At 36.1% G+C, this 18,737-nt stretch overlaps 4 protein-coding genes and 1 pseudogene across 5 annotated transcripts; 4 read left to right on the forward strand and 1 right to left on the reverse strand.

Annotated features, from left to right (window-relative positions):
* Positions 1-33: 33 nt before the first annotated feature.
* Positions 34-2,058, forward strand: LOC25483825 (F-box/LRR-repeat protein At1g67190). The gene is made up of 2 exons (XM_013612537.3): positions 34-190; positions 463-2,058. Exon 2 carries the CDS (start codon positions 509-511, stop codon positions 1,766-1,768), a length of 1,260 nt encoding a protein of 419 aa, XP_013467991.1. The 5' UTR covers positions 34-190; positions 463-508; the 3' UTR covers positions 1,769-2,058.
* A 2,056-nt stretch (positions 2,059-4,114) lies between these two features.
* On the forward strand, positions 4,115-5,484 carry LOC25483830 (PI-PLC X-box domain-containing protein DDB_G0293730). Its single transcript, XM_013612542.3, has one exon. It carries the CDS (start codon positions 4,341-4,343, stop codon positions 5,292-5,294), a length of 954 nt encoding a protein of 317 aa, XP_013467996.1. The 5' UTR covers positions 4,115-4,340; the 3' UTR covers positions 5,295-5,484.
* A 404-nt stretch (positions 5,485-5,888) lies between these two features.
* On the forward strand, positions 5,889-7,048 carry LOC25483831 (pre-mRNA-processing-splicing factor 8A-like; annotated as a pseudogene).
* A 3,626-nt stretch (positions 7,049-10,674) lies between these two features.
* Positions 10,675-11,741, forward strand: LOC25483833 (germin-like protein subfamily 3 member 2). The gene has a single exon (XM_013612545.3). It carries the CDS (start codon positions 10,724-10,726, stop codon positions 11,405-11,407), a length of 684 nt encoding a protein of 227 aa, XP_013467999.1. The 5' UTR covers positions 10,675-10,723; the 3' UTR covers positions 11,408-11,741.
* Positions 11,742-12,893: 1,152 nt separating this feature from the next.
* LOC25483834 (uncharacterized) lies at positions 12,894-18,191 on the reverse strand. Of its 2 annotated transcripts, none has more exons than XM_039827229.1 (5): positions 18,027-18,191; positions 15,453-15,715; positions 15,144-15,355; positions 14,542-14,809; positions 12,894-13,454 (listed from the first exon to the last, which is right to left on the reverse strand). In XM_039827229.1, the coding sequence occupies exons 1-5, from the start codon at positions 18,118-18,120 to the stop codon at positions 13,167-13,169; spliced, it is 1,125 nt and encodes a 374-aa protein (XP_039683163.1). In that variant the 5' UTR covers positions 18,121-18,191; the 3' UTR covers positions 12,894-13,166. The 2 variants fall into 2 exon arrangements, with proteins under 2 accessions (XP_039683163.1, XP_013468000.1); XM_013612546.3 differs by having other exon boundaries at positions 12,894-13,460; positions 18,027-18,190.
* Positions 18,192-18,737: the final 546 nt, after the last annotated feature.

Consider the following 18,737-nt stretch of genomic DNA (forward strand, 5'->3'; position numbering starts at 1 on the left):
AGGGTGCAAGTAGAAAAACTCTTAACAAAATGGGTGACAAATATTCTTTTCCATTGGCATTTTCTTTAAAATATTCGTATAATCAAACGCATAATCACAAACGAACCTCACCCTCCCAACCCCCTCTTTCGCAATTCGTTTGATCAATTTCCAGATTCCACATCAATTTCACGATCGCTTCATTCCCCTGGTTAGTCACTTTCTTCATTCCCATTTTTCTCTATTTCTTCCCTATAATCTTTCCACCTTCATTACTTCATTATCGTAACTCCCAATTTTTCCAATTTCTCGATTCAACATTTTTATTTTTTTTTATTTCCTTGGATACTGATTTTTACTGTTAATGTGAATTTGTATTACCCTTTTGAATTTCACTCATAAAGTTTCATTTTTTGACATTTCAACTTAATTAATTTTCATATTGAGTTTAATAATTCTTGTTAATCTTTGCATAATCCACAGTTTCTGAACATTGGTGTAGTTGATTAAGAGTTTCTGATTCTGGGTTATGGATAATCTTCCTGTTGAAGTGATTGGTAATATACTATCCCTTCTCGGGTCGGCCCGCGATGTTGTGATTGCATCCTTAACTTGCAAGAAATGGAGACAAGCATGGCGTTATCATCTCCATACTCTTGAATTCATCACTTTTGATTGGCCTGTTTATCGCGAATTATCATCCAGTACGTTGGAAATAATTATCACTCAAACAATTTTTCAAACCAAGGCATTGCGGTGTTTAACGATTAAAATGGATGATGTTCATGAATTCTCGGCTGCATCGGTGATTGCTTGGTTTATGTATACGAGGGAGGATTTGCGCCGGTTGCATTTTTATGTGAACACGCCGCCGATGTTTAATATTATTGAGAAATGTGCTAGGCAGAAGTTGGAAGTGTTGGTGTTGGGTCAGAATTTTATCACGCGTGTGGAGCCGAGTTATCTAAAGTTTCCTTGTTTGAAGTCGCTTTCCTTGAGTTTTGTTAGTATCTCGGCGTTGGATTTGAGTCTTTTGCTTAGTGTGTGTCCGAGGCTTGAAACGTTGGCTTTGGTTAGTCCGGAAATTGCTATGTCGGATTCACAGGCTTCCATGGAGCTTAGTAGCAGTTCTTTGAAGGAATTCTCTGTTGAGTCGTTTGGTTTGGATAAGTTTGTATTGGAGGCGGACTTACTTGAGTGTTTGCATCTTAAAGATTGTACCTTTGAGGTTTTTGAATTTATTGGGAAGGAAGGTTTGAAAGTGTTGAAGGTTGATGATGTGAGTGTCATTCATCTTGATATTGGTGAGAATGCTGATAACCTTGAGTATGTTGACATAAGCAACTTCACAATTATGTGGCCAAAGTTTTATCATATGATTTCAAAAGCATCTAAGTTACGTAGACTTCGGCTGTGGGAGGTTGTTTTTGAAGATGATGACGAAGTTGTAGACATGGAAACGATTTCTGTTTGTTTTCCTCAATTGATGCACTTGTGCTTAAGCTATGATTTGAGAGATGGTGTACTTAATTACGGCTTGCAAGGTTTTTCTCTGATGAGGAACGTGGCGGTGCTAGAACTTGGATGGACTTCAATCAATGATCTTTTTGTGGAATGGGTAGATGGGCTTTTGGAAAGATGTCCCAACCTGAAAAAATTGGTCATTCATGGTTTTGTTTCAGAGGTCAAAACACATGAAGAGTGCCAAATTTTGGCAAAATTTACTGAATTCATTATTCAACTTGGAAGAGAATATATGGATATAAAGATAGAGTTTGAATATGAATAGTGAGTCCTGTAATACTCATTCATTCTTGTCAAAGCCTTCATTTTTTATATCAAACGTGTTTTGTGTTGTTCATTGTTGTCCATTTTCTCAATTGTGAATCACAATAGTTAAGTAATTGTAAAGGGACAGATTTTTTGTGTAAGACAGAATTTGAAAACTTTAGTTCTTCCATTAGATCTAAAGCCTGGAATTGGCTATTTGGTCATCACATTCCCTTTCTTTTAATTCATGTTCTATTAATTTCTGGGGAGATGAGCAGGTTGCAATATCAATTCATGGTTTTTCCTTTTCCTTTTACTCTTTTACTATACTAATTCTTTAATCTCAGATCTAGTAACTACTTCTTTTGACTCTGGATCTAGTAAATTTTACATGCTTGAACATGTATGTTTTCTATTTTTTTTCTTTCAGCCTTTTAACTAATTAGGAATGCATCTAAATTTCAGTTTGTAATTAGCCTTTGAACATGAGAAGGTTGTGTTTATTTGACCAATCTAGATATCTAGAGGGACATTGATGAATGATGGTCAAACACATCTGTATCACATTCATCATGTTGCTTGCATGTTATAGTAGAAGACTACAATTTTACAGTATAATGGATATTTACTTTTCACCTGTATCACACCCACTTTTAGGGATTTGGTAGTTCTATTCTTGGTCTTTTTTATATAATGTGAAAAGGTTTTGCATCATTTTGTTGTTGTCTGCCAAAATAAATTGCATTCTATAGGTACTACAGAGTACAGTGCATATGATTAATTTGAAATGTTACCTCCATATGCAATGTTGTCAAATAGGAGCTATAACGGTGCTGCAAGCCTACAACTTAGCGTAATTTGAACAAATCACTATTGTGATGTGAAATAGCAGTTATAGCGGCACTATAATATTGTAGCGTATAAAAGGATTTGAACAGATTGTTATTTACTACAATCCATACCTGACAACATTGTTCCTATGTTTTTTCTGTACAAACACTTCAAATATGTCTTTAACATTCATCAGATACTCAAGTCAAACATGACATGACATTTTTTGGGGGAGGGGGCTGACTCATGGTTTTGCAGAATAGTTGAACTTTCCTGAAAGTGTGAATTATGAAGGGTGCATTATGCTTTAGGTATTGATATTTGTGGAAAGGATACTTTTATCTTTAAGTCTCTCTTATTTGAAGCTACCCTTGCTAGCAAGTGTTTAAATTCCCCTACCACCAAAGAAAGCATTGGATAACTACCCATTTCTTGTGGGAATTTATCATTCATGTTTCTGAGCTGTTCAGGTCAAGATAAGATTAATTTCTCCTTTTCTGGATTGTAGTTGGTGCTCAACTTAAAAGCTATTTCAAACCAATACAGGCCAGTGTTTCATCCCACTTGTCAAAGAATTCTCACTTGAAAACAAGAAATTATTATTACTTCAAATTTTGACCTAGACTGCAAGTCTGATTAAACAAATTTCTTATATTCTTTAATTTAAAATAGGAAAAATGACACAGACACCCCCTCTATTTTGTCACATAACCCAAACCTCCGCTGTCGTTAGAAACGTTAAGTTGCTTTCATACTCATCTTTGCTCGCCGTCATTTTCATCTTACTGTCGTTTTCTGCAAATCCATGGTGTTATGTTCAATATTCTTTTCTGCTCGCCGTTGTTTTGGACTCACATTTTCGTCTCGCCGCTGTTTTCGTCTCGCCTCTGTTTTCGTCCATTTCGTTCTCATTGTGAGTTGGGTTCTATACATATAAATTATATTTTGTTTGATTAATTTTAATAGATTATTACAATCATCCGTCGTTTCAAATTCAGATTGTAATTAGATGACCTAATAAATTCATATTGCATACAAGAGAGAAAATGTGGCCGAGCGAGAATCTCCGACAAATTTTGCAATGGTGGTTGATCGAAACAAAGATTGTTTTTGCCTTTTTAAATCTGAACCATTGAAAATTATTTTGCCACATGACGTACATCCCTAAAGCAGAATCGCAAGCTGGAGGTAGCCGGACTCGTGATGCAAAGGGGCTCTAAGTATGGACACTCTGTAAGTGTTGAATCTCAAATCATAAAAGAATACATCACTCAAAAGGTAAACACAACAATGCGCTCTCAATATATTCTAAGCTGTCATTGAACTAACATATTAAATAATTCCACCTAAACCATATGCTATAGAATAAAAGAAAATTGGCATAAGTCCATTTTGAACATGATGACAATTAGTAGAAGAAAGCGAAATAAACAAACCAAAACAAAGATGAATGAGAGACAAGTTTGGACGGCACATACAAGTGGACCAATAAAGGGTGTGCATCAATTGTGACTCACCACCAATAATGACTAATCATCCAACTACCATCTCCACATTGTAAAGGATATCTGAGTAATAGAGGGTCCTTCACCTCCCAATCTTCAATATAATCCAAAAAAATGTTTGATTGCCATAATTTATAACGAAATATTTAATATAAAGTAACGAATTATTATTTATGTTGAACAGCAAAGTCCAGCTACAACAACTATAACAAGAAAAGGCAAAAAAAGAAAGAAGAAGAAGAAGAAACAGTGAAGATGGGCTCTCATGTATCAAAACAAGTTGAAAGAAGAAAGACAATCCACACCGAAAAGAAAACTCTAACCGAACTTAAAACCTCAGGAGAAGACTACCCTGGTTCTGAATATCATCCATCAGATAGAAAAAACTGGATGAATGGTCTCAACCCAGAGAAAGTTCATATCAATCAAATTGTATGGCCAGGAACACATGATTCTGCTACCAACAAGATTGGTTTCCCACTCATCACTCGACCTTTTGCTCAATGCCAATCTTTGTCTATCTATCGACAGCTCGCTTTAGGCACACGTGTTATTGACATTCGTGTCCAAGAAGACCGACGTGTGTGTCACGGAATTCTTGTTACTTACAGCATGGATGTTGTTATTGAAGATGTCAAAAAGTTTTTGTCGGAAACACAGTCTGAGATTATAATTCTTGAGGTTAGAACAGAATTTGGTCATGATGATCCACCTGAATTTGATAAGTATCTGGAAGAACAATTAGGTGAGTTTTTGATTCATCAAGATGATCATGTTTTTGGAAAAACCATTTCGGAGTTGTTACCTAAGAGGGTTATATGCGTTTGGAAGCCGAGTAAATCGCCACAGCCTAAAGCAGGGAGTTCTCTGTGGAGTGCAGGGTTTTTGAAGGATAACTGGATTAATACAGATCTTCCATCAACCAAGTTTGATGGGAATTTAAAGCATTTGAGTGAGCAACCACCGGTTGCGTCCAGGAAATATTTTTATAGGGTGGAGAATACGGTTACTCCAGTGGCGGATAACCCTGTTTTGTGTGTGAAACCTGTAACGAGACGCATTCATGGATATGCTAGGCTCTTTATTGCTCAGTGCTTTGCTAAGGGATATGCGGATAGGATTCAGGTCTTTTCCACCGATTTTATTGATGAGGATTTTGTTGATGCATGTGTTGGACTCACTCATGCAAGGGTTGAAGGAAAAGCCTGAATTATGCTCTATGTTTGTTTCCATTCCACTTGTTTATTGTTTGTTCCTTGATTTGATTTGGTCTGTTATTGTATATTTTTTATTTGTTGGTTTGTAAATGTGTATTATGGACTTGATTGTAAATTCCAAACTATACCATGTTCTGTTCTGTTGGTTATACATGCTTTATTCTTCCTCCTATTGCCTCAAATTGATTCTCATTCCCCTTGTTATGAGATAGATACACTCATTGTCAAGAGTTTTTACACTATCAATCATCAATTATATTAGTTATTAGAAAATTTTCACATATTATCACTTTTAAAGTCATACACATGATTATTTGATGATTAGGGTGTTGGAAATGTAAGTTTTAGGTGGATATCCCTCTTCAATGATTTAATCATAAATTGATGCTGGAATTTCCTTGCTTTTTGCTCCTCGTCCTTTTAACATGAGACCTGGCCGCATGAGGCGTGCAAGGAGCATCGGTAAGTTTATCCTCCCTCCTCTATACGCTTTACAGATTGTCTTTTATTTCTTAATCATGCCTACATTATTGTTTTTTTTGTCTCTAATACAGTGGTAGACTAACAATTAACCAGTTCTTTGTAATTGCCCGACAGTCCTCCATCATATCCAGTTAAAGTCCGAGTAAGTTATCAAAAATTGCTCAAGTGTTTTGTGTTGAATGAGCTGCATCACAGACCTCCTAAGGCTCAAAAAAAGAAACACTTATTCAGATCACTTGAAGCAACAAAGTTTTTCCAGACGACAGAACTTTATTGTTTTGAAGCAGGTCTTCAAGTCTGTCGGCAGGGGTACAATATGTTGAATCTGTTAATTCACCGGAAAAATTTGAACTACCTTCACCTTGATTATAATTTCAATTTAAAGCCTGTCAAAACCTTGACTATAAAAGAGCATAAGAAATCACGATTTGGTAATGCTTTTCATCTTTGCCGTGAGATCCTTCGTTTGACAAAACTTGTGGTGGATGCCAATGTTCAGTTCCGTTTGGGTAATGTTGATGCTTTCCAGCTGGCAGATGGCCTCCAATATGCTTTCTCTCATGTTGGTCAACTGACCGGTATGTATCGTTACAAGTATAGGCTTATGCGGCAAATTAGGATGTGTAAAGACTTGAAGCACTTGATTTACTACCGTTTTAACACTGGTCCTGTCGGGAAGGGACCAGGTTGTGGGTTTTGTGCACCAAGGTGGAGGGTTTGGTTATTCTGTTTTCGTCGTATTGTGCCCCTTCTTGAACGATGGCTTGGAAATTTACTTGCACGGCAGTTTGAGGGATGTCATTCTAAAGGAGTGGGCTAAGACCGTTACTGAGCAGCGTGTTGAGAGTCATTTCGACTTAGAGCTTCGGGCAGCTGTTATGCATATGTGCTTGATGCTATGCCAGGCAAAATTTACTGAATTTATTATTCAACTTGGAAGAGAATATATGGATATAAAGATAGAGTTTGAATATGAATAGTGAGTCCTGTAATACTCATTCATTCTTGTCAAAGCCTTCATTTTTTAGATCAAACGTGTTTACGTTGTTCATTGTTGTCCATTTTCTCAATTGTGAATCACAAGAAAAGTGACAGATTTTTGTGTAAAGAGAGAATTTGACAACTTTAGTTCTTCCATTAGATCTAAAGCGTGGAATTGGAGATTTGGCCATCACATTCCCTTTCTTTTAATTCATGTTCTATAAATTTATGGGGAGATGAGCAGGTTGCAATATCAATTCATGGTTTTTCCTTTTCTTTTTACTCTTATACTATACTAATTCTCGAATCTCAGATCTGGTAACTACTTAACGTTTACATATGCTTGAACATATATGTTTTCTAATATTTTTTTCAGCATTTTACTAATTAGGAGTGCATCTAAATTTCAGCTTTAAGTAGTTAGCAATGCATCTAGAGTTGTGTTTATTTGACCAATCTGGATATCTAGAAGGACATTGATGAATGATGGTCAAACACATTTGCATGACATTCATCATGTTGCTTGTATTTATAGTAGAAGACTACAATTTTACAGTGTAATGGATGTTTACTTTTCACCTGTATCACGCCATCTTTTAGGGATTTGGTACTTCTATTCTTGGTCTTTTAATGTGAAAAGGTTTTGCATCATTTTGTTGTTGTTTGCCAAAGTAAATTGCATTCTATAGGTACTACAGAGTACAATGTACTCCATCTGGCCACTATTATAAGCAAAAATTAACTTTTTAAGTTCATTCAACAAATGATGTATTTAGTCTACAACTTAGCGCAATTTGAACAAATCACTATTGTGATGTGAAATAGCAGTTATAGCGGCACTATAATATTGTAGCGTATAGAAGAATTTGAACAGATTTTTATTTACTGCAATCCATACCTGACAACATTGCTCCTATGTTTTTTCTGTACAAACACTTTAAATATGTCTAACATTTATCAGATACTCGAGTCAAACATGACATGACAATTTTCTCATTAGTTGAACATTCCTGAAAGTGTGAATTATGATTGGTGCATTATGCTTTAGGTATTGATATTTGTGGAAAGGATACTTTTATCCTTTAAGTCTCTCTTGTTTGAAGCTACCCTTGTTGGCAAGTGTTTAATTTCCCCTACCATTAAAGAAAGAAAGCCTTGGATTTGTAGTTGGTGCTCAACTTAAAAGCTATTTCAAACCACTTGTCAAAGAATTCTCACTTGAAAACAAGAAATTATTATCACTTCAAATTTTTACCTAGACTGCAAGTCTGTGATTAAATAAATTTCCTATCTTCCTTAATTTAAAATATATACTTGCACATCTTTTATTTATTTACTTTGTGGGCATCTTTTATTTATTCAAGGGATTTGGCGCCCGGTACATTTATCTCATAAAGGTCCGGGCTTATCTCATCTTCTTTTTACTGATGATATTATTCTCTTTTGTGAGGCCACTCCAGATCAAACTAAAGTGGTGATGGACACCTTAAATGAGTTTTGTATTGCTTCTATTATGAAAGTAAATATCATAAAGCCTAAGGCTACGTGTTCTAAGAGAGTGCATGAGCGTGTTAGACGAAGTATTAAAGAAATCTTCTCTATCCGTTTTGTGGCCAATTTGGGCACTAGTTGGGTTTTCCTTCGATACAAGGTCGACCTACCAAAGATACATATGATTATATTTTAGAGAAGATGCATAGAAGACTCTCAACTTGAAAAGGTAATCTCCTTAATAAAGCGGGGCGGGTTTGCCTAGCCAAGTTAGTTACTACGACAATGCCTATATATACTATGCAGGTGCATTATTTACCTACAAATGCTTGTGATAAGATTGATAAAGTCACAAAGAGCTTTATTTGGGGTGGCACAAGTCGTAATAGGAAGAGCTTTATTTGCTGAGCTATTTGGGGTTTACCATGGTTTGATGTTGGTAATTCTTAGAAATGGTGGTTGGGCCTAACCCACAAAACCGGCTTGTGAGGTGATGATTGCCCCCACTTATAAACACATTGTCAGATTTCTTATCTGATGTGGGACTCTTAGCTCAACCCCTCACGACCAGCACAATTGAGCTTAGTTCGTGGACATAAATGGTGGGGGGTCCGATAGCGGAAACCTGATAGCAGGTGGTCCGATGGATATCGAAGAGGCTCTGATATCATTTTAGAAAGGGTGGTTGGACCTAACACAACCCCACAAAACCGGCTTACAAGGTGAGAATTGCCCCCACTTATAAACACATTGTCAGACCATCTCATATCTGATGTGGGACTCTTAACAGTAATCAACAACTCTATTCAACGAGTTATTTACGAAACAGATTCTTTAGAAGTCCTCCATCTTCTTCAAGATCCAGATCACTCTCAAATGCATGTATACGCTTCTTTGTTGGTAAAGATTTTTGGGTTAAATGAGCATATTCCTAACATTTCTTTCCAACATATGCTTCGAGAGGGCAACCATTGTGCATATTTCTTGGCCAAGCTCGGGCGCTCTTCAAGATTAGGTGTGACTTTTTGGCAGGCTCCCCCATCGGAGTTAAAGTCATTGTTGAGGCTTGGTGCCCTAGACTAAACCCTATTCTTGGGGTTTTTTCTTTTGTCATTCTACCAAAAAGAAAAACTTTGTGTATGTATAGTCTCTTATCGTCAGATCAAATCAAGCATGCAACAACCCATCACCCATGGTCAATGAGAAGCTACCATTACCATTTTCACACAATTTTATGATGAAAAGGGCATTAGACACGGCAGCAGAGACCCACCGTGTTATCGAACATAGGCTAAATCATTCACGAGTACCAAATTTCTAATTTTAGATGAAATAATTATCGATGAAACTTTACTCTCTTCCCGGACTACAATATGATTTACCTCGGCCCAAACAAAAGTTGATAGAGTCATATATGTTATTTGATTAATATTAGAAAGAGACTATTTAATACACATATCTCAACACTCTTTTTTATTCGTTGAAAATTCATGAGTTTCATTATAGTATGTGGATCCTATACAAATTTTGCATAACTCATGCGAATATTAATCAATAGAAAAAATATTATGAAATGTATGTCAGAAAGTATGTTGCTGACACATATTTGTGATTTATAAGAAAGCAACTTAGGAGAGTGAATTCCACTATTCATTCCAACAGGACCACGAGCAACACCGATACTGTTGAGTGCTGACATTTACAACCACATCAGCAATGCGTGGATTAAAATTCATCATTCTGATTTAGCCTACTCATTAGCTAGATTTCCTTCACAAACAAGCAAAGCAATGAGAACATGCAGCACCATAAATAAAATACATAAATACATGCCATGCTTATATAAAATGAAACAAAATGAATGGTTTGCCAATGAACCAACATGAATACACCTTAGTGCTAGTAGTGGTGCTGGTGCACGCAGGGTGTAATTCCCTGTTAAATCAAAACACAGATTCTAATTAATCATTTTAATCATAATCAATGTCAGCACCGTTTCATACATAGCGTGGACTAGCTTATGATTCAATTACTGTTGATTAATTTAACGTATGACTTCTAAAATATTATTATAATGTAGCAAACCATGTACTTGTTACAAAAGTTGGCAATTAGTAGGACCCTTATTTGATAGATTATAGTTTTGAAGCATTAATTACAGAATATGTGCCTAATTGTTCCTGCAATAAAGCCTTTGTGTATTACATATACCATGTAATCATTCCAAGAGCGTGGTGCAACCCATTTTCAACTTGTATAAAAATTTATAAAAGGTGGGGATCCATCACACAAATACTCTTATCACTGAACCGACACGTCATGTAAGTAGACTACTAGTAGATTGATTACACTTGTTCTACTTTTTTTTTTATATTTTTTTTATGACAAACTAGAATTTGTACATACTTTATGTATTTTATTTCTATATAAGCAACCTCAAGCTCAATCTAATTATTCAACAAAAAAATGTCCACACAAAAGAACCTTTGGCTTTTGCTCTCTATTTTCTCCCTCAACTTAGCCATCATCACATTAGCCTCAGACCCTGATCCAGTCCAAGACTTCTGCATACCAAACCCAATATTAGCATCCATGATCAAAACACATCATACCTTTCACACCATTCTCCCATGCAAAAACTCCTCAGAAGTCATCACCAATGACTTTATCTTCTCCAACATGAAAACATCAGGAAACTTCTCAGAAACAGGTTTAGCAGTAATGCCTGCAAACCCTACAAATTTTCCAGGTCTCAACACACTAGGAATGTCATTTGCAAGAACAGATATTGAAATTGGAGGAATCAATCCACCACATTTTCATCCAAGAGCCACTGAACTAATTCATGTGATTCAAGGAAAAGTGTATTCAGGTTTTGTTGATTCTAACAACAAGGTTTTTGCTAGAATACTTGAACAAGGTGAGGTTATGGTGTTTCCTAGAGGACTTGTTCATTTTATGATGAATGTTGGTGATGAAGTTGTTACTTTGTTTGGTAGTTTTAATAGCCAGAATCCTGGATTGCAAAAGATACCTTCTGCTGTGTTTGGTTCAGGGATTGATGAGGAGCTTTTGCAAAAAGCTTTTGGATTGAGTTCTAAACAGATTGGAACCATGAAAAGAAAATTAGATCCTAAACAAGAAAGGTAGATTAGTAGTTAATGGAAGTCATATTATCCATTGTTACATTTCAGTTTCAGAGTTCGAGTCTTATTCTATGTAGCATCAACACTTCAAATCAAAGATGTATTTAATGTCCGACACGTGTCAGTATATGTTACTAGTTTAAACTTGTCAATGCCGTGTGTGTGATGCCGTGTCTATTTTATTGTTTCATATGTTGGGTTTTAGTTTCTCTTTTACTTCTTTCTTTGTTTTGGGAGTTTTCAACCCTTCTCCAATTTTTTTTGTGTCTATGCATGTGTTATTGACTTGTTGTAATATTACAGTACTTTAAGTGAAGAATGATGTGCAGATATGATGACATTTCCTTGCTGAGACTCTGAAGCAACAATAGGTGTTGCTAAAATCTGCCCTAATGACACATGTTAAGGAACCAAAAAGTAACAATTTTGCATTGAAAAACATAATATTTTGACTTTTAAAAAGATGAATGCACGGCTATTAAGACATATATTTCTATATCGAGTTCATTAACATGTTTCCTTAAAGACACATGTTAGCATTCGTCTAAAAGAATATATAAGGTTGAATTGGCGATTAGAACATGAGAATTAAGAAATGGAGGTTCAATTCCCACACCAAATATAATACTAATTATATTAACATTTGTTGTTAATAGAAGTACAAACAACTTTAAAAAAAAAAAAAGTCATAAGTGTAATAGGCTTTCCTTCTGCAAGGTATGATAACAATCATAAGACCTTGCCAATTAAGAAAGCAAGCAAAAGACATCATATGCAGCACTGCTACACAACATGATTATTAAGCCGTAAAATAAAATATCCATACATTTATGAGAAACTACCCTTTGTTTGTTTTCTTTGACTGGATTTTTTTATCAGTTTTCTTGGCAAGTTGGGAACATTTTCTGTGTGGAGAAAACCCAAATCTACATATCCAACCTAACTGTTAAGAGTCCCACATCGGACAGGACATGGCCTGACAATGTGCTTATAAGTGAGGGCAATCCTCACCTCAAAAACCGGTTTTGTGGGGTTGTGTTAGGCCCAACCGCGATTTCTAAGATGATATCAGAGCCTCTCCAAGATCCATTGGGCCACCTGCTATCAGATTTCCGCTATCGGACCACCCACCATTTATATCCACGAACCAAGTCCAATAGTGCTGGTCGTGACGGGGTGTGTTAAGAGTCCCACATCGGACAGGACATGACCTGACAACGTGTTTATAAGTGGGGGCAATCCTCACCTCAAAAACCAGTTTTGTGGGGTTGTGTTAGGCCCAACCACGATTTCTAAGACTAACAGCAAGGCACCTGTTGATCAAGTAAAGATTCAACTGTGACTAATCTCTATCGAGGAACATGTTGGACATATAAGATAGGTTCTCCTCTCCCAATTGAATTTTCTCTAAACAAATGAACCAAGGATCAAACTCCACGCCCCTCACCCTAGAAAGAAAATAACTAAAAAGAGTGCAATTAAACCCAACATAGACTAACAATACTCCATCAAATGCATTCATTTCGTAAAAGTTATCAGCTTTCATCTGTTTCACAAAGTGCATGTTCATCTAGGTGGATAATATCTAATTGCTGATGATGACTATCACCAAATACATCTCAAAAACAACATCCCAGCTTCTGTTAAATTTTAAAACAAAAGAACATTGTGTATATTTAATCATCCTACAGCCCACATTGCTCTCAAACAAAGATGATAAATGCCGACGCTAACACCAGATAGCCGGTGACCGATACAAAAGCCTACTTCACACCTAAAAGTGACTTGATGATAGTCTCACTCACACCATCAGCATTAGGGAAGAGGTGGCCAGAACCTGGAAGTTCATGGTAGTGAATCCACGGAAGGTTTTGCGCGATGTATCGTTGTAGTGTGACAGGAACCATAATATCTTCATCTCCATGCCAAAGATGAACAGAACCTTCATTGTTTGGAAATGGATTTTGAAGATCCAAAGGTGTATATTCCCATCTTCCAAATCCAATATTTAAATCACGGTGGAGGCTTTCATATTCACCTTGTTGTCTTATCTGCTTCTGAAGCCACATAAAAAGTTATGAATTTACAATGAGAATTGTAACAAGAAACACTCCAATCGAAACAAGACATATTATTAGATATCATGAAAGAAAGCATTTAGTCGACGAAAAAAACACTGCAGAATATTAAGCTCAATTAAATTGAGGCTAATCTGAAATTTGAAGGTACAATTGATCAACCACTTCTCAGATCATCAGATTCTCATAAATCTAATTTTATTATTAGTGGAGAAAACTCAAAAGGTTTCATTCTTAGAAAAGTGCTTATATTTGTAGAAGCCAAAAGTTGTTTTGCATTTGTCTGATAACTGCAACATCAATTACCAAAAGGACTGAGTCAATAAACTTCAGGTATGGATGCGGAGGGAAGATTGATAAATACAAGGCACACTATGAATTGATTCACTCGTTATGCCAAGCTAACCAAGTGAAAGCAGCATTGCTCTTATAACTTTCTAAATAAGTTGTTTAGGCTTTCTAAATAAAATTGTTAAACCTCTAATTAATTAAAAATATAGGAGGCCTAGGCATATGGGCTGAACCATTGCTGGAGGAAGAAGGAGAAAATGATGTGCAGGAGGAGAAGTCCGAAGAGCATGAACAAGAAACAGAGATGAAAGCTTTGCAATTATCTTTGCGTATATCTGGCCTTACTTCTATGAAATCTATCAAAATGTGGGGAATGGTGGGTGATAAACAAGTTGCGGTCCCGATAGGTTGTGGGGCATCACACAACTTCATATCTTCCTTGCTGGTTAAAGAAGAGGAATTGCAGGTGGAGAGTACTCTACCATACACAGCAGAAGTGGGAGATGAAAGAAAAATTCGTTCAGAAGGAGTGTGCACTCAATTAGAGTTGCTGGTTCAAGGACTGGAAATTAAACAAGATTTAATTGTCTTTGAGTTAGGAGGTGTGGATACGGTGTTGGGGATGGAGTGGTTGTCTAGTTTGGATGATATTAGAGCAAAATCAATTTTTAACAATTCAACCAATAAAAACTATCAGCTAAATCACTTTATGTATTGCTTCTAGAAAAACAACTCCAAATTTGCGATCATCTAGAAGCTTGATACTTACCACATAATTCTCTCTATTTTTCATCAACTTAGTTACAAGCTCTTTGTCTTGTTTCGAAAGGATGTCTGGACCACCAGTAATCACACTAAAATTTGGGAACCATCTTTGAGTGTTCCACCAGTAGGTTAACCATGGCGTGTAGTGAGCAACACGAAGCGCCCATTGGTCATGCAATTTCATTTGGGAATAGGCTTCGGCCGTTAAGTTTGCAGGAAGATCAGGCCACCAGTAGTTGACGACTGGAGCTAAGAGCGCTGCACCTGCCAGCCTGTCAGTATTGAAAAAGTTAGTGTCAATAGAAGAAAACTACAAATAAGGTATGTTTGGATAACCAAATTAACTACACGCTTATAATATAAGTGCTTATGTATAAACTATTTCTAGAAGAAAGAAAAAAAAAAGTAAAATTGTTTTGATATAAGCTATCTTGGAGAGTTTATGGAAAATGCTGAAAACAACTCATGCACATGTCATAAGTTGTTTCCTTAAACTCTCCCTAACAGTCTCACAAGTGTTTATGCCAGTAGACCTAACAGTGTCACAAGTGTTTATGCCAGTAGATAAACTCTAGTAAGTCGATTCAAACAAACACTAAATCGTACCTGTGAGGTATGTGCTTAAGGCAGTTCCAAACAATTTGTCCACCCATGGAAAAACCAATGACATAGAATTTGGACCCCAATCCCAATTGATCCGCAAGCTCTTCTATATCTAAGGCAATGCTCTTTAACGTACGATTTGGATCGGGATCACTTTCTCCATAACCAGGTCTATCAAAGGATACAATGTAGACCCCTAATTCCTTAACAACATCCTGGGCAAGCTCACATTAAATATATTATTACATACCATGAAGAAATATGAGAATGCACGTATATCAGACAGAAGAAAATTATAATATAGAAAATTACGGGTGATAGGGTGTTGGCAACCACAGCGTCATGCCTGCAAGTGCTGATACCATGGACAAAGATGATTTTATACTTTGCAACATCTTTAGAAACACCATGCTCTTTGTATGCCAAATGCCTTCCATCTCTTAGTTTGATTCTTGGTGCTGTTATAGGTGGTCCATCAGGAGAGCCGCATACTTTGGGAGGAGGAGCTTGCGTAACTTGATAAGCCCATGCTAGAACCCCAATAAACAACACTGCTAATGTTGTTCTAAGAATTCCTGAGTTTGTAATTCCAAATTAAAAGGAAGATACATACAATTTAAAACATAAATTGTGGTTAGTGGTCCATAAGTAAATATCAAAATACAACTTAATAATTACATTATGCTGAACACAGGTAAAACTAGCTATAAACCACATATTAAGGCCAACAGAGACTGATTCATGACTAAAAACAATTGTTGGATATTTTGAATGAAGATTTAGTGTTGAAAGATGTCCTATAGTTATCAGAGTATTGTTTCTATTACCTGTTTTACCTTCCATGAGAAGATTTTCCCATTCAAAAGATCCTTCTCCTTCACCCAGAGCCAATGTTGGAACTATCATCCAACATCAATTCTTCCCCCACACTTCTTTCCAACCACCTGAACCTCTTCCCAGATCTTCTCCCACTCCACTACTTTATCCTATCCATCTTCCTAGCCATCGATTTCCGAATACAAATAGACACTCGCATGGAACCCATAAACCACCACCTCACCTTCAGGATTACATTTGTAATTCCTCCTCCACCTCTAATTGCACTCATTCCATTAATGAATACCTCTCTTGTCTCAATCTTTCCTCTAGCCACAAGGATTATGCCCTTTCCCTCGATGCTATCCCTGAATCCTCTAACTACTTTGAAGCTAGGAAGCACCCATGTTGGGTTGAGGCTAAGAACAAAGAGTTAAAAGCCTTGGAAACTAATTGTAATTTGTCTATTCTGGACAAACTTGTTGGTGTCAATTGTATCGGCTGTAAATGGGTGTATAAAGTCAAAAGGAAGACAGAAACTGAAGGGATTGATTTCTTTAATACCTTTTCTCAGGTTGCTGAAATGGCTACTGTGAGGATGCTCATTGCCTTTGCTATCATTAAAGGGCGGCACATTAAACAATGAAACATGGAAAATGCTTTCCTTGATTGTGAGTTAAAGGAGGATGGTATGCCCCAAGTTTGATGAACTCTTCCCCTCATAGGGTTTGCAAGTTGCTTAAATCATTGTATAGTCTAATACAAGCGAGTAGAGAATGGTATAAACGCTTGTCCACCTTACATTTGAGCTTAGCATTCAATAAAGCTCATTATGACCACTCGATGCTCACCAACATCAAAACTATAGAACCCTCCTCCTTTATGTGGACAACATTGTCCAGGTTGAGGATCATCTTTCCGAGCTCTCCCAGATCAAGAGTATCATTGACAACAACTTTGGCATAAAATATTTTGGTATCTGAAAAAAATTTCTGGGCCTTGACGCTACTCACTCACCTAAAGGCATTTCCCTTTGCCAAATATAACACTGTCTCAATTTGCTTTCTGTCTTAGGCGTACTTGGCAGCAAACTGGTTTCAACTGCTACGGAACCTAGTTTTCATTTGCACTACGATGATGGGACCCTTTTCAATGACATTGATATCGCATTTACTTAACGACCACTGGGCCTGATATCACACACACTTTCTGTTCAGTTATTCTCCCAATTTCTATCCAAGGCTAGTGTCTGTCATTTCAAGGCTGCTGAAAGAGCACATCACTACTAGAAAGGTTTACTGGTTCAGGGGATTTTCTTCGGTGGGAATTCTTCTCTAGATCTTCACGGTTATAGTAATTCCAATTGGGTAGGTTGTTCCGACTCACACCACACTAAAAATATTGCTACCTCTTTCCTAGGGGATTCCTTGATTACATATCATTCTACAAAGCAGTCTATTATTGCTCGCTCAAGCTCTAAATCTCAATACCGTGCAATAGCTTCAGTCAGTTACTCGCTTACTGACTTACATATTTCTTGTGTAAAGTTGTCCCTCTTAATCTTATATAGTGATAACAAAAGCGCCTTCCACAATACTGCAAAACCAAGCATCTTGAGATTGATTTCCGTGCGGCTAGAATATGAATTATGAAACTATCCATTGAATTCACGAAGCTGCTAATTTTGTCTCTTGCAAACCAAATATCCGATCTTCACCAAAACACTTCTTCCTCGGCATTTGTTCCATCTCATTTACAAGCTTCGATTGATAAACATTTATCAATCTTCAACTTGTGGGGGTATTACACAGTTAGCTAATTAGTTAGTTAAATTCCTAACTAACTGAACTAGTACAGTTAGATTCCAGCATGTATATAAACTTCATTATGTTGAATTGAATCAATATATATATCAAAACAAAACCATCTTCATCATTCTATATTCATTCTAATTTTCTTGTAACCTGAATTATAAAGCTGAAGAACAACACGACCCATTAAACTTTGAATGGTAAAAATAAAAACTTTGATGAAGAAAAGAGAAAAGAGAGTGAAAGAGCCAAGACCCACCTGAAGGAAGCTGAAAAGAAGTAGATTTTTTGGCCCTTCTGGTGTGAGAACGAGCTGATGCTGCAGAAATTTTTCTGTTAACTCCGGTGGCCATTGTTGTGAGAGAGGAGAAGAATAACAGAAAAAAATGAAACTACAGTTAAAAGATTTTCTTCGAAAAAAAACAAAAATGTTGAAAGATTTAGACCCATTTATTAAGATTTTGACATCGAATAATTTTGATCGTGGTAAAAAATATTATTTTTTAAATAAATAATTTAGTTTGTTTGAATATATTTATATAAAAGAAATTTTTGTCAAAAAGTAGTTCAATCTTTTGACATTTAATTTTCTCTCTCTTTTAAATTTTTTTTTTCTTTGAGAAAATGTTTTTAATAGCTTCTCATTTGAAGTTCTTTTTAGATTTCTTTTTTAAATTGTAATAAATGCATACAATACTCTTAAAAGTGATTATTTTGATTAAAAAAGTGATTCTTTTTTTAAAAAACTATAAAAAAAAAAAGCGGGCTCTTATTTATTTATGTGAGAATTAAAACAGAGACAGAAGAGCCGATCGATCTTCTTCTTTGTTTTTTTCTTCAATTTTTGTTATTATTATTATTATATGAATATCTTGGGTCTTCAATTTTGTAGGATTACCGATTAAGCGGAAAAAGATGTTTTATCATCTCATCTAAATGATATTAGGTTTTTTTTTCTTCCAATTGACAG

The sequence above is a fragment of the Medicago truncatula genome, chromosome 1 (assembly GCF_003473485.1).
Source record: "Medicago truncatula cultivar Jemalong A17 chromosome 1, MtrunA17r5.0-ANR, whole genome shotgun sequence".
NCBI classification, from domain to species: Eukaryota; Viridiplantae; Streptophyta; class Magnoliopsida; order Fabales; family Fabaceae; genus Medicago; species Medicago truncatula.